Consider the following 13293-nt stretch of genomic DNA (forward strand, 5'->3'; position numbering starts at 1 on the left):
ATATATATATATCTATATATACAATATATTATATATATATATATGTATGTATATATATATGTATGTATGTATATATATATATCTGTATATATATATATATATATGTATGTATGTATGTATGTGTGTATGTATGTATGTGATGTATATGTATATGTGATGTATATGTATATGTATGTATATGTATGTATATGTATGTATATGTACATATATGTATGTATATGTATGTAAATGAAAGAAACTGAATAATATTAGGGTTAAGAAATTAAATTTATTTGAAAATAAAATAAATTGAGCAAATGACATATTTTTTTTAAGTTCAGTTTCAATATTTTAATTTTAAAGAGATGACGAGAAGATAAAAATGTAACAAAATTTTAACTTTAAAATAAAATTTTAAGTTTTAATTAGTTCAGTTTAAAATAAAACAAATTCTAAATTTTGATTTGCCTAATTAAACAGATTTATATTTTCTTTAGGGTTTAAAAAGTTTAGTTGGCTCTATTTTTATTTTATTTTATTTGACTGATTTATAAATTGATCCCTTCAAATTAACTATTTGCGCACTCCTGCTAATTACTATTATCATGAAGCTTATAAAGTAGAATTTGTGTGAGTGCAAAATATATAATTTAAAATTACTTAAAAATAAAAAATAGAATAAAAAATAAGATTATTTTGCCACGTGTAGATTCTTGATGCATCTAAATTTCATATACATCAATATTATATATATCTGCACTTTATATACATATTATATAATAATTTGTAAAACATGTATATTATTTTTCAAATATATCCAAATAAATCCTGTAATATCTTCTATTTATCTAATTTGTCTTTATTCTCTTATCCAAGTAATACTATAATGTTTTTTCAGTCCTCGTCATCTATAAAAGGGAAACCAAGACACCCCGCGCAAGCCACTTGTCCTTCAGTTGCCTCCTAGCCTAGAAATACTATATTCCGCTCTGATTTTCTCTCTACCGCTGTTCGATAGAAAGGCAAGCAGAAGAGCGATTCTTCTCTGTAGCTTTCATGGCGAAAGACACGGAACTAGGCCAGGCTTCCCGCCATCCACCGCCAATCCTGCCGCCGTCGAGGAGCCGGCGATCGACCGACCCATTTATTGTGATTTGTCGGTGTTTTAGCGTCGTCACCGCCATTAATGCCCTCCTCTGCGTCTGTGCGAACCTACTTTCTGCCATCCGCTCTTTTAGAAACGGCTCCGACGTATGGCCTCGCGATCTAACCTATCTCTGTTTTCATTTTCTAATCTCTGCTTTTCTCTTTGAATTCTTAGATATTTGGCGGCATCTTTCGGTGCTACGCTATCGCACTGGCGATCTTCGTAGCCTTGGTGGAGACAGAATGGGATTTCATACTCAAGTTTTGGAGGGTGGGGATTTTTCTTTTCTTGCTATATCTGAAGCTGATTCTGTTTATAGGTGCTATTGAATTCTGAATGAGTTTTTACTCTTTGATGAATTAGGTATTGGACTACTGGGTAGGCCGCGGGATGCTGCAAATCTTGTATGTGAATGTATTTTACCTTTTCTGATTTGAATGTTTTTTTCTCGACGTTGCATCGCTTCGTGGGGAACGATATGTTCTTGATTTTCTTTGTTTTGTTAAATGTTTCAGTGTTGCTGTGATGACTCGAGCCTTTCCTGATGTCATTTGGGTGCGAAGGGATTTGGTTCTGCTTCAGGAGATTGCTAGCTATCTACTTCTTGCATGTGGAGTGATATATGTCATATCAGTTAAGAATGTTCATCATTTTAGTTTTTCTACGCTAGATTTTTTTGGGGACATTCAAATTGCGCGGTTCTTGTGAAATGATTTCTGTTGTCAGCCTGTTTAAGAAATAGCATCAACTGATCTGAAACTGGGTTGTCTTGATAGAATTTTGTTAGAAGTTTTTGTTAATGTTTAAAATGATCTTTATACTGGTATTAAATAATTCACTGTATATGCATAATATCGTCAGGGTTTGCTCTGCATTGGTTTCTTCAAAAGGGCTCGTCTACAAAGGGAAACATCAAGAGAGAATGCAGCAAAAGATTTGGAGGTAAGAACCACAATAAATTTGCATGAACACTCAATCTATGGGAAAATCAACATTTTCTAGAGTGATTGCAAAATCTTGATTTAATTATGATTTTGAAGGAAGCCATGCTTTATATATATATATATATATATATATAACATCTGTTAAGGATTGTGCCACTCGATAATTCTCAGCTCGCTGAATGTGTTTACCGTTTATTCATGAACTGGCGCTAATCATATAACATATTGCATCGAAATTTCGAAATTGTAATATTTATAACTGAAGAAAGGGAGGTTTATTTTTTGTTTTAACTTCTAGCAAATCGTGACAATAAATACTAAAGAACAATATGGAGAGTACATAAAAATGAAAGAGAAGGTGAAGGTTAAAATGAAAAAAAAGGAGAAAAGCCTCCATTGTATCTTGGCCTCCACGATCAACTCTGTGATCATTGATGCTTGATGATTGATTCATAAATTTTTAAGCAGAAAAATGATTCTATGGTAGCTCATAACATGTAGATTTGTTGCGATGCATGGTGTTTTAGGATATTGTTTTTTAATGCATTTTAATGATACGATGGATGAAATTCAAGCACTCAATTTTTAGAATTCTCACTTAACAAATCACTAATTCAAACAATTCACATATTATTTTGATGTAACAAAGAAAATACACAAAATCCGCATAAACAATAATGTAATGAATATTTCATATTAGATATTATATGAAAATATTGAAATCTTAAAATTCTTGTTTCATTCAAGATTTATCATAACAAAAAGTTCAACTTATAGTAATTTTTTTATAACCAACCATGCTTGCAAAATCAATTACAAAATATGTGGTATAAAAATAATAAGGCAAGAAGAGGTCATCAAATAAAAGATTCAAGCTATTTGTCAAAAATTTATGTACGTAATTAGAATTTGTAGTTCACTAACCATCAGTAGACAATTATTCATCATTCTTTTAGAAAAGCAGAAACACACTAATGCACATAAGTCGTTAATTTAATAATTACCTGAAAGAATTTCTAAATTGATTCTTGATCAAAAGACAACTACACGTCAATTGAAAATTATGATGATATCAAATTATCCAAATTGTACGAGTTTTGATAAAATCGAATCACATATGCATCCAATAATTAAAAATATATAATATGGGAAATTAAGGAAATTCATTGAAAAATAAAAATTCATGTCGGATGTTGGTAATAGAAACATTTTTTTGGAAGTTGATAGTCTCCACTTGCACCAAATTTCACATATAATTACCAATCATAAAGATTAAAAAAAATGCTCAAAATAAATTATTATTGGAATTTATTTTACATGTCCTAGTTTGAAGATATTGTAGTTTAATTTTTCGCTAAAATCACATAAACCAGCCCCATAAAAAAAATTATAGCTTGAATGCATATAGGATCACATCTTGTTTGAGATCATAAAAGCGTTGCAAGCCATAGGGATAAACATGATAAATCACATACAAAACCTACAATTCATGAAAGTAGCAAATAGTAAAATAAATGAGATTTTTTATTCTGGTGGATATTTAGTAACGATGATTGGCTGCAGGAGGCAAAAGCCATCCCTAACTATTTGAATTTAGTGTTTATCTATTTAGTAAATTTAGAATTGGTTTTTTTTTCTTTTGAGAATTAGTTTCTTGATTCTTAGAAGAAATTAGCAACCCTAACCCCACCACTAATACTAAATAGCATCCGACTAAAAGTTTTGAGGTCAACCTATTCTGTAAGTTGGATCACAATAACAAATTCCAGAGGTTTTGAAAGCAAATCGGATGCTCTGGTAGGGACGCTTGGTCAATTCTTGGTCTCACACAATGAAAAACCACGTCATGTTTGGTAATCCTCTTACCCATGCGAGATACGAAGTGCAAGAGCCATTAATCTAGATGACAAAAATTTTGAGAATTTCGAGAATGAGGACAAAATAAATTCATTTGCTGAAGTTTTTGTGGGAGGGTCGTTTATAAAAAGAATTGGCTAGAAATTATACCTTGATCATTCCCCTAATGGTTTTTTATGTATACTTTTTTTTAAAAAACTATTAATTACAAAATTAAAAAAAACTTTGTCTGAATTTCTATCTTAACTAGTGGGATGATGGAGCAATCCATTGTACTTTCTTTTTTATGTTAAGTCTATGATTTTGTGACACTCTTTTCATGTCAAGCACATGAGTCCGTGACTCTTTTATTTTCAGTTTAAAGATATGAATCCGTAGCACTCTTTTTTTCATGTTAAGCATATGAATATGGGGTGCATATTTCTCTTAGTTAACACATGAATTCGTGCGAATTTTTATCAATAAATGTGACAAATCTTTTATCTACAAAATTATTAGGGTTTTATAATGGTCACGGTGTATTAGATAGATTTTCATGAAAGTATAAAATCTATATTTATATTTAAGAAATGTGACGTGTATCAATTTTACAAATCTCACAATAAAATTTTCAGTCAATACTTATAACATAAAATATATTTATAGGATTTTAAAAGGATTTACAGCGTTCCATGTTTATAATATTGATTCAAATGTGTTTTATTTTGAGTATATATGAAGTAGCAGGATAGGTTTTGTTGCCTTCAAGTAGGTATGGTCCATATTTTCTCTAGCTTTTCCCATTACTTTATCTATGGTGAAGTTCTGAAATAAATAATGATTAATAAAAAATATCACCTTGAAGTTGAAGTCGCCATTTTTGATGAGTTTATGAATAGACAATATTTTTTACTAAATTAGGTACTGTTTTAGTTCTTTTTAATTCAGAGTCATCAACTTGTCTAATTTGTGTTTTATAATTCTCTTTTTCAAATAACATTCTTTCTTGGATCATCGAAATGATTTGAAGAAGAAAATGAATTAAAAAGATAAAAAATACAACAAATTCAGACAAACAAAAAGAAAATAATGTGAAGAATTTCTATAAAAATGTTTTCATGTGATAAATTAAAAGTGTATGCACAAAACAAAACCAAGTCAAAAATACTTTAAAAGCATATTCACGAAAAAAATCCTATATAAATTATTCGCATATATAACGAAAGAATTAAAAGTTATATTCTTTTTATGGGGTCAGGAGCAGATCGAGAGCAACTCGCAAAAGAACGTATCATTTTGGTTGATTACATTTTGAAGAATAAAAATATATTTGATTAAAAGAAGCTTACATTTTGATATCTAGTGAAAGGAAATATTAAAGATTAATATTATCTCAAATGGGATCATCCAAATGCTTCAAAGCCATATTGGGTCATAGAGTAGAAGGTGAATCATCCCAAATGGATGTCGGTCTATTGGCTAAGAGAGCCTATGAAATGATATGAACGATGTGTCAAAGAAGTGGAATGGGCCCAAAGAGGGTATATCAATAAACATGTGAGGTATTCTTACGTAGGCAAAGGTAGTCGAGTCAGGATTCAATGGATCCGTTATCCCAAGCAATTAAGACTAAAAAAAAATCTAAGTAGCCCTAAAGTGAATTGAAGGAAACATTTAACTGCTTATGACCTTATTTGGATGGAATTGATATGCATGAAGCTTACACCTGCCAAGAAAATGACAATGAGACATCTATATTGAAAGAGAAAAAATGACCCGGCTACAAAGCTGAACCATCCCACAAATGACTCACAACTAGTCTGGGTTGAGGGAGCATCTCATTTTAGTCATTCCACATATGTAAAGACTCTATTGTTATTCAACCCAAATCTTTCATTTTAGTCACTCACACCTAGTCTGGGTTGAGGGAGCATCTCATTTTAGTCATTCCACATATGTGTAAATATATGCTTGAACAGTCAGTTTGGAAGACAGAGTACTCATTCTTGGGACATGTATATATGATGCAATTATCTAGAGATGTCATTAAGGTGAAGTCTCTATTGTTATGACTCAAGATAAGCTCATTCAATGTGAAGTTTTTTAAATCCGGTTCGAAGGTCATGCAATAAAAATAGAATAGGAAATAAAGTGCTCATTTTATAATGATACAATTTTAATTATAAATATTTTATTATTATGATTTTATAGAAATGATTTTATCCTAAAGAGCCTGTGTAAATGTGATAGAGCTAGACAACCCACAAATATAATAAAGAGAGAATTAAACAATCTGTATAAGTGAAAATAAACACGTCATATGACAAATAAACAAAAGAGATCGAGGTCGTTGGGTCATCAAAATATCCTAAAATGATAAAAAGATTGCGGTTAGGCTCCACATATGCAAACCCGATCTTAATTTCTATACAACAACATGAACTCAGGGCTAAGGTACAATTCATGGTATGCTGCTCCCGGTTCTCACCACGTTGTTCTAAACGTCAAGCATATTGGGAACCCATGCTTGTACCCTATGGACTCTAGGCAAAGTACGTATAAAAGTTTCAAAAAAGACTCGACCTACAATTGAAAGTTAGCATGGTTTATCTCATGCAACGTATAATAAATCATGTCTGATGGAAGGATAGTTAAACATCACATGCGGAAAATGTATCATTTTAAATCATGATGCATCTCTTCATTAGATATAACTTCCTGCAAGAAGATCACCACTAACATACTAATGCACAGATCTCACACCTAGTACAAGTCAAAAGGCAAACACAATAAATGTCTTGTTAGACGCAAACCAAGGAACAATAACTAGACATATGAAAGCTTTTGCCACACCTTACCCTATTCTAGACAAATATTTTATTGATCCTGGGTTAATTTTGAACCATCGTGCCGGTGTAAACTTCTATTGTTAGTAACTTGTGAGACCTCATCTAATTCAAAATAAATATCTAAATCAGCTTCTATTTTTTATTTTAGAAGATGATATAATTCAGGAAACCTGATCATGTTTGGGTTTCATTGAAGGACAACTCATTTTCTCTTTCCTTACTATCTCTTTACCTTGGATAAAAAAAGAACTAATAAGGAGAGGGGCTCGTGTGTGTTCTATTAAATTTGAGGTTGGTAGATACATTTTTTTAGTAAAAACATAATATTCAACGTCATTATAAATGCCCACCCCATTAATAGAGAAATGTTGAACATCACTTGAATTGAAGAAATTTTCTCTTCCACGCGTGTATTTAATGGTGTAAGGTCGAATGTACCATCTCATACTCACGTATTTAGGGGTGTTTAAGCAAAAACTCTAAAGTATGTATTCTCATGAATAATATGAGATTTGGCTTCACTCTTAAACTCTCCAAATTGAAGAAGAAGCGTTATAAAATCTAAAGTTTTTTGACATTTCTCATTGAAGTTAAACGTGATCCTATCCAAGCATAACCTCGTTGAATTTAAGGAAATTAGTTCAAGGGTACAAAATATTTATAGAAGCACCAGGATCAACAAGTATACAGTTCAAGGAGTCCCGTATATCATAGTCGTCACATACATAGACGGTTATGATCCATAGTGCCCAATAATAGATTTTCTTCAAAGAAAGTGGCGACTATGTCATGCGAGATACAATCGTCTCCTTCATCTTTTCCTCAGTAAGATAAGCATGAAAGAATTCAGATTCTAGTAGAGCTTTTGCCAAAGTCTCTCTTGGCTCAAAGGATAGCAAAAGCATATTATAGAAGCTTAAGGATGTTGACAACTTCTTAATATATGCCAACACATTATAATTAACCTTACAAGACAAACATTTAGTTTTGTTAATTAATTGGGAACATTGGGATGATCATCAACCTCTCCAATATTGATATATTTCCCTTTTTCTTGTAAGGTAGGCTTAGCTATCATTGGAGGAAGAACTTTGTCACTTCTTAGAAGCACCTACTCGATATTCTCATCAAGCGACCCAAAAGGATCATATCTAATAAAACACTCCGCTGATGCCTCTATATCAAGGTGTTTATCATTGGAGGGCTGGCATGTTGTCATTTGATGAATCACTAAGATCATCATACACGCAATATGTGTCGTTGAGGGAGGGTAAGAATGGATGTTACTCCTCTCCTTCGATATCATTGTAACATTATCATCAAAATTGCAGGAATTACAAACATGAAAGACATAAGATTAATCAGAAATATTTTCTTTCATTTCTTCATTAAAAGTACAAGGTGTGTCAGGATAAGTATCATAATCCTCTCCCGAGATTACATTCACATTGTAACTGAAAGAAAATAAAGACTCAACAACATCTGGGGAAGACATGATTGGAGTGCTCACAATAATTTTGGCTGATCCTTGCTCAATATGCTTCTCCAAGTACTGCTTGGGAATTCCAATCTCCCAAGCCTTGTATCTTGCCTCAATCCAATCTTTGAAGGGGACTCAGTCTTCTAGAACATGCCCCAAATGCCTATAGTATGGGTAATAGTTGTGCTCTTTGGACTTCTCGACCTCTTCAGATCTTTTTGGTGAAGGCAACCACAGTCTCAATTTAATAAAATTTTTAAACATTTTATTAAGACATTCTTTCTTAAAAAAATGTCTTGACTTTTCATTGCTCAACAAATGGCAGTTTGTACTTTTGAGGAGGTGGATGAGTTAGCTCTGTAGACATGACATACTTCTTATGTCTACTATAAAATGCCACCGAAGCCATATTCTCTTCCACCTTCTTTGAAGGACCCATGACAAAATTTTTCTTCCCCTTGGACTCATGACTATCATTTTTGAATACCAAGGGCCCTGCAGTATTATGCAAGCTTGCAAAATTTTCTATTAATATTGCAAAGATCTTGATAGAAGAAATTTCTAACAAGACCGATATTAGACAATTTATCTCTCCCATTAGAAAAGCAACAATATGTTGCTCTTGAAGTTGGGGTTTACATTATATCCTCAAATTTCTTCGACGAAGCCCAAAATCCTTCACTCAATAGTAATTTTATAATGTGCCCCAACAAAGGCGCCGTTTGGTAAATCGACAAACCATTCAATAACAAATCTCGTTAAATTGGTATGAATAAGCGAAGAAGCATCACATCATTATTGCACACGTTGCAATACATCACTCTAAACTAAGCGATATGCTGCCTAGGATTTCCAAGCACATAAAACTATTTGAATGGTGGAGGAATAAACTCTTCAGAATAATAAATATATTCATATGCCTCTAGATAGGACCCACCCCTTCTCACAACAATCTTGCTATCTTGAGCTGTCAGGGCAGCCTTAACCTCAACATCCACTAAGGATTGCGGATGCAAGTCGGAAGTAAGATACTCAGTTTGGACAATATTAGATGAAGAAACATGAACTGACATAGGTATGACAGCACAAGAGGTACGACAGGCAAAGACATGCGCATCTCAACCTGTATAAGATGCGAAACTACATCAGACCTTGTCCATTGACTTACAATGCCACCACTTGAGCAGCTAAAACAACAATTTTGGTATGGAGATGAGCAATGTACTCATCTCTGCTTCTACTCATAATCAATTGTGGCGACATCTTGAGCCTCAAAAAACTTTTGATGTTCTGCCTTCTCGAGAGCATAACCGTGATGTTCAGCAGTACACCTCCCCGCTTTAGTGGTTACTGTCATGACATGATGAGAAACCATTTCACCATCATGAAGTTTCTTTCTACGGAAGTCATCATCATCGAGATAGCCTTTCTTCAAATCAGGCGGTCACGTTATAGGTCATTTTGATGATCTATTTCAAGCTCTACCTCAAGGTTCACTTGAGGTGAATCTAAGAGGATCGACTAGAGATACAAGTCATTTCGAAAGCATCTTTATCGCCTATTTAACTGGAGCCAAGGCATCAGAATGTGTGGTGGTGGGAACCATCCTAACCACTAACTCAAGGCCAGAACAAGATGATAATTATTTCTCACGTATATTCATTTTAAAAGAAAAATATGAGTATTGACAGGCGTATCTCCAACGTCTTTCTCTCTATTAGAATATAGAACATCCATCTTATTCTTGCTCAAAGACGACGAAAAGTAACTCAAAATATTTTTCTTTTTATTCTTCAAATATGAAGACACATAAGAAGCGGGTGTAGCTACTATATTGGTATTCGTTACAACAACTTCAGATACAACACCGACTGTCCCATGCGACGCCTCAGTGGTACCACATTATGCACAGAGGAAGGTAAGTATCCGGTTCTCGTAATGGGGACCTGCAAGCATTGCTCGGTCTCCTACTATAATGACTCAGGTGATGTGGAAAATGAAAAAACTCCCGCATTACTTGCTCATATGCTAAGATAAGTACGCACCACAAACTTAGAGTGATGGTCACCACGGAGGGCACTCGGTGTTGTTAGATGGACCCGATGGTGATGGCCCCAACTTATTATTGTATGCTAAGATCAGTAGCAGTGTCACCAATACAAACCACAGACTAAAAGACTGATAGAACTTCCAAGGCCCTCATCCACTGAGCTGCATGGAACCGTCTGATTCCATTCCTGGTGACATCTGATGAAAAACCAGAAAGTTCATCTGGCCAATGCTTGCCAGCCATGGCTGGCTTGCCGTTGCTTGCTCCGGGTTAAACCTTAGCCACATCCTTTATTTTTTCAGTTTGATTGTGTTTTTAAATTATGTGCCAGTTGCTTATAATATGTTTAGATATAATTTTTTTCATTAGTTTTTTTTTTTTTTTTCTGTACAGCGTGTCAGCATCCCATACTCAGTTTTCTGAATTTTTATTTATTTATTTATTTTGTTCTTTGGCACCTTATGAATTATTTCTTAACCTGCCAGCTACTTCAAAAATGAACATTTTGATTGATGAATGTGATTTGGTCTGTTTGCTGGTATAATTTAATAGTATTTTTTTCTTTACACTCAATTCAATGTCTAATGCAGGAATTAGAAAGAAGAAAGCGTGAACTGGAGGCATTATTGATAGAGGAGAGGGATTAATATCATACAAAGGATTTTTGGAAGCCAGAGACCGTAGTCACCGGCTCCTCTGTCGCATCAAGTTTCTCTTCTTTAATTAGGATGTGTGATTGCTTTGAGAGATGCCGACACCATGAGCATTGTCTGTGATGTTTTGTGAGCTGCTTGATTCATAGAATGTTGTTTCTTGCTATTTGTACAACCTTTTTTTTTTAAACCCTTCTGCGAGTTTCCTTCTTTTTTTTTTTTTTTTTTTTTTGATAATCCCTCTGGCAAAAAAAACGTTTGAAAGTTCCCACTGAAAATAAGACCGTTTTCATTCGTTATTATTGTTTTTTTTCCCCTTGGTGTGATTATATGAGTTTGCATGTTGGGACTGAAGATTTATTATAAAGGAAAATTTTAACTTTTCAAGAATTGTTTCTAGCTTCAACTATTCCAACTGAAAAACCAATTTACTTGAATTAGAGAATGGGTGATTTGAGTTAAATCAAATAGAAATTGATTCATTGCATGCATAACTTCGAGCAAAAGTTAACATAAAAATTTAACTCAAAATTGACATGTTTCTTGAGATGATAAATAAAAAATTTATTTCTGTGACATCAGGTTTAGCTTGCATGAATGACTGGATCTCCACTCATGATTTGAAAGAAAAAGGATCAAAAATAAAATCATTTAAAAAGAATATAAATGATAAATCTAGATTCTCATTCTAATTCTATACTTATTTTTATACGACAAAATAAGGATTTAAAAAGGAAACCTGGATTGAAGCAGGTAATGACAAATGATGGTATGTAAAAACAAAAATAGCAATTCTATCATTCTAAACTACCAAATAGAGATAGCATTTGGTAAAATATACAAAAAACACATTGACGCTTCAATGCCTGAAATGACGACGATAAACCATTGTACACATTTATTCAGCCAAAAAAGACTTCAAGTAATATTTACACTATCCAAATGCATGAAAAGGAAAAAACAGCTTCAAGCAGAGCTGAAATCCAACAAGTTTTAACTTAAACGTGTTTACAATCTGATTCCTATCACACCTGCACCTTATAAACCAAATTGGAGTAAAACCTAATTCCTACAATGGATCAATGGTGAAAATGTACAACTCTCTCTCTATATATATTCTTCTAGTTACATGCCTACCACCTCATTAAAATTACAGAGCAGGAAAAGTTGTACAGATTGAAAAAAGGAGAATTAAAAACTCAGCTAACAAATCTGAGATTTACGCTGATCATAATTACAGTGGTCAAGCTCCCCTCAAATCTTTTAAATTTGGCTTTGGCAACACATATGGCTGATTATTGTTGCAGTTTAAATGTGTGAAATTGTGATGGTTGGATGCAAATAAATATGGGCCATTTGAAACATTTGCTACAGAGCCAGAACAATGATGGTGTCCCACAGCTGACTGAAAACCATTTGAGATATTCATTGAAGAGGCTGAAGCAGAAGGACCTGGGAGGAAATGATTTGAATGTGGTAATAAGCTGTGGAAAGCTTCTGGTGCAGATCTCAATGGAAGGCGAGAACCGTTGGATTCAGAAGTTTCTGTACTGATCTCACTGAAGAGGACAATGAAAATAACGAGTTTTGATTGCAAACGTCGTCAAAAGAGAACAATGCTTTCACTTTTTGTTTGTTTTAAACAAAAAACAAAATAATTACTGAAAAATACTGTTAATGAAGCTTTACTAACCCATTGGTAAGCGGCCTTCCCTTCAGCAAAGGCTCGCTTCTTGCTCTAGGCATGTCCCTTGGGCTGAAGGTAGTCTCCTGACATGGTTTTATAGAATTATCAAATATATTCCTATAACAAACAGTGAACTTAAGATCATGCAGAGAAAATCAAAATATTTTAATTTGAGTCTATAAAAGCATCAATTTAAACCAGACTCTTTTATTATTGGTTGAAACAGTCCCTACAGAGGACTATTCACCCCCAATGTAATTTGAAACTTTTAAAACTTCAGTAAAATGGCCCCATGTAAACAGTCAGTCCTTTATTGGGCGTTATACTCATAAAATACAATTCGGATCTGACACTTACAGTGGGTTTAATTCCCGCAAAAGCCTGGATGGAACCGTGAAGATTGTAGTGGTTTGAGTTCCGAATAAAGGGATGATCAAGAAGCATGTTTGCTGTCGGCCTTTCTAGTGGATTCCTGCGGAAACAACGCTGCAGGAAGTCTTTACCTTCTGATGATAAAGTCTCGGGTATAGGTGGATCTTTATGCAGCACCTTAAACATTGCTGCAGCCTACCCTCATAGAGAATACAACAATAAACACTCATAGAGAATGTCGGACTAAATATTGAACACAGTAAAATAGAAGAAGATCCACAAGGGTAGGCATGCAA

The 13293-nt window shown here is 33.5% G+C and overlaps 2 protein-coding genes across 3 annotated transcripts in view; one reads left to right on the forward strand and one right to left on the reverse strand.

The window, feature by feature from the left end:
- The first annotated feature begins 909 nt into the window (after positions 1–909).
- On the forward strand, positions 910–11154 carry LOC110033141. The gene is made up of 6 exons (XM_020737028.1): positions 910–1230; positions 1301–1396; positions 1490–1530; positions 1642–1759; positions 1988–2068; positions 10876–11154. Exons 1-6 carry the CDS (start codon positions 1036–1038, stop codon positions 10930–10932), a joined length of 588 nt encoding a protein of 195 aa, XP_020592687.1. The 5' UTR covers positions 910–1035; the 3' UTR covers positions 10933–11154.
- A 682-nt stretch (positions 11155–11836) lies between these two features.
- LOC110033143 (mitogen-activated protein kinase kinase kinase 5-like) overlaps positions 11837–13293 on the reverse strand; it is a 34835-nt gene continuing 33378 nt past the window's right edge. For both annotated transcript variants that reach the window (XM_020737030.1, XM_020737029.1), the window contains exons 9-11: positions 12983–13192; positions 12632–12708; positions 11837–12497 (exon numbers count right to left, since the gene is read on the reverse strand). In XM_020737030.1, the coding sequence (XP_020592689.1) occupies positions 12182–12497; positions 12632–12708; positions 12983–13192 (603 nt within the window). In that variant the 3' untranslated portion in view covers positions 11837–12181. The remainder of the gene's footprint in view (positions 12498–12631; positions 12709–12982; positions 13193–13293) is intronic.

The sequence above is a fragment of the Phalaenopsis equestris genome, unplaced genomic scaffold, assembly GCF_001263595.1.
Source record: "Phalaenopsis equestris unplaced genomic scaffold, ASM126359v1 Scaffold001098, whole genome shotgun sequence".
NCBI lineage: Eukaryota > Viridiplantae > Streptophyta > Magnoliopsida > Asparagales > Orchidaceae > Phalaenopsis > Phalaenopsis equestris.

What these genes read in the sequence shown, in the direction of transcription:
- LOC110033141 (XM_020737028.1), top strand. Translation starts at nt 1,036, where the DNA reads ATGGCGAAAGACACGGAACTAGGCCAGGCTTCCCGCCATCCACCGCCA. An exon ending in CTTTTAGAAACGGCTCCGAC is followed by an intron (nt 1,231 to 1,300) that starts GTATGGCCTCGC and finishes TTGAATTCTTAG; the next exon opens with ATATTTGGCGGCATCTTTCG. An exon ending in CGCGGGATGCTGCAAATCTT is followed by an intron (nt 1,531 to 1,641) that starts GTATGTGAATGT and finishes TAAATGTTTCAG; the next exon opens with TGTTGCTGTGATGACTCGAG.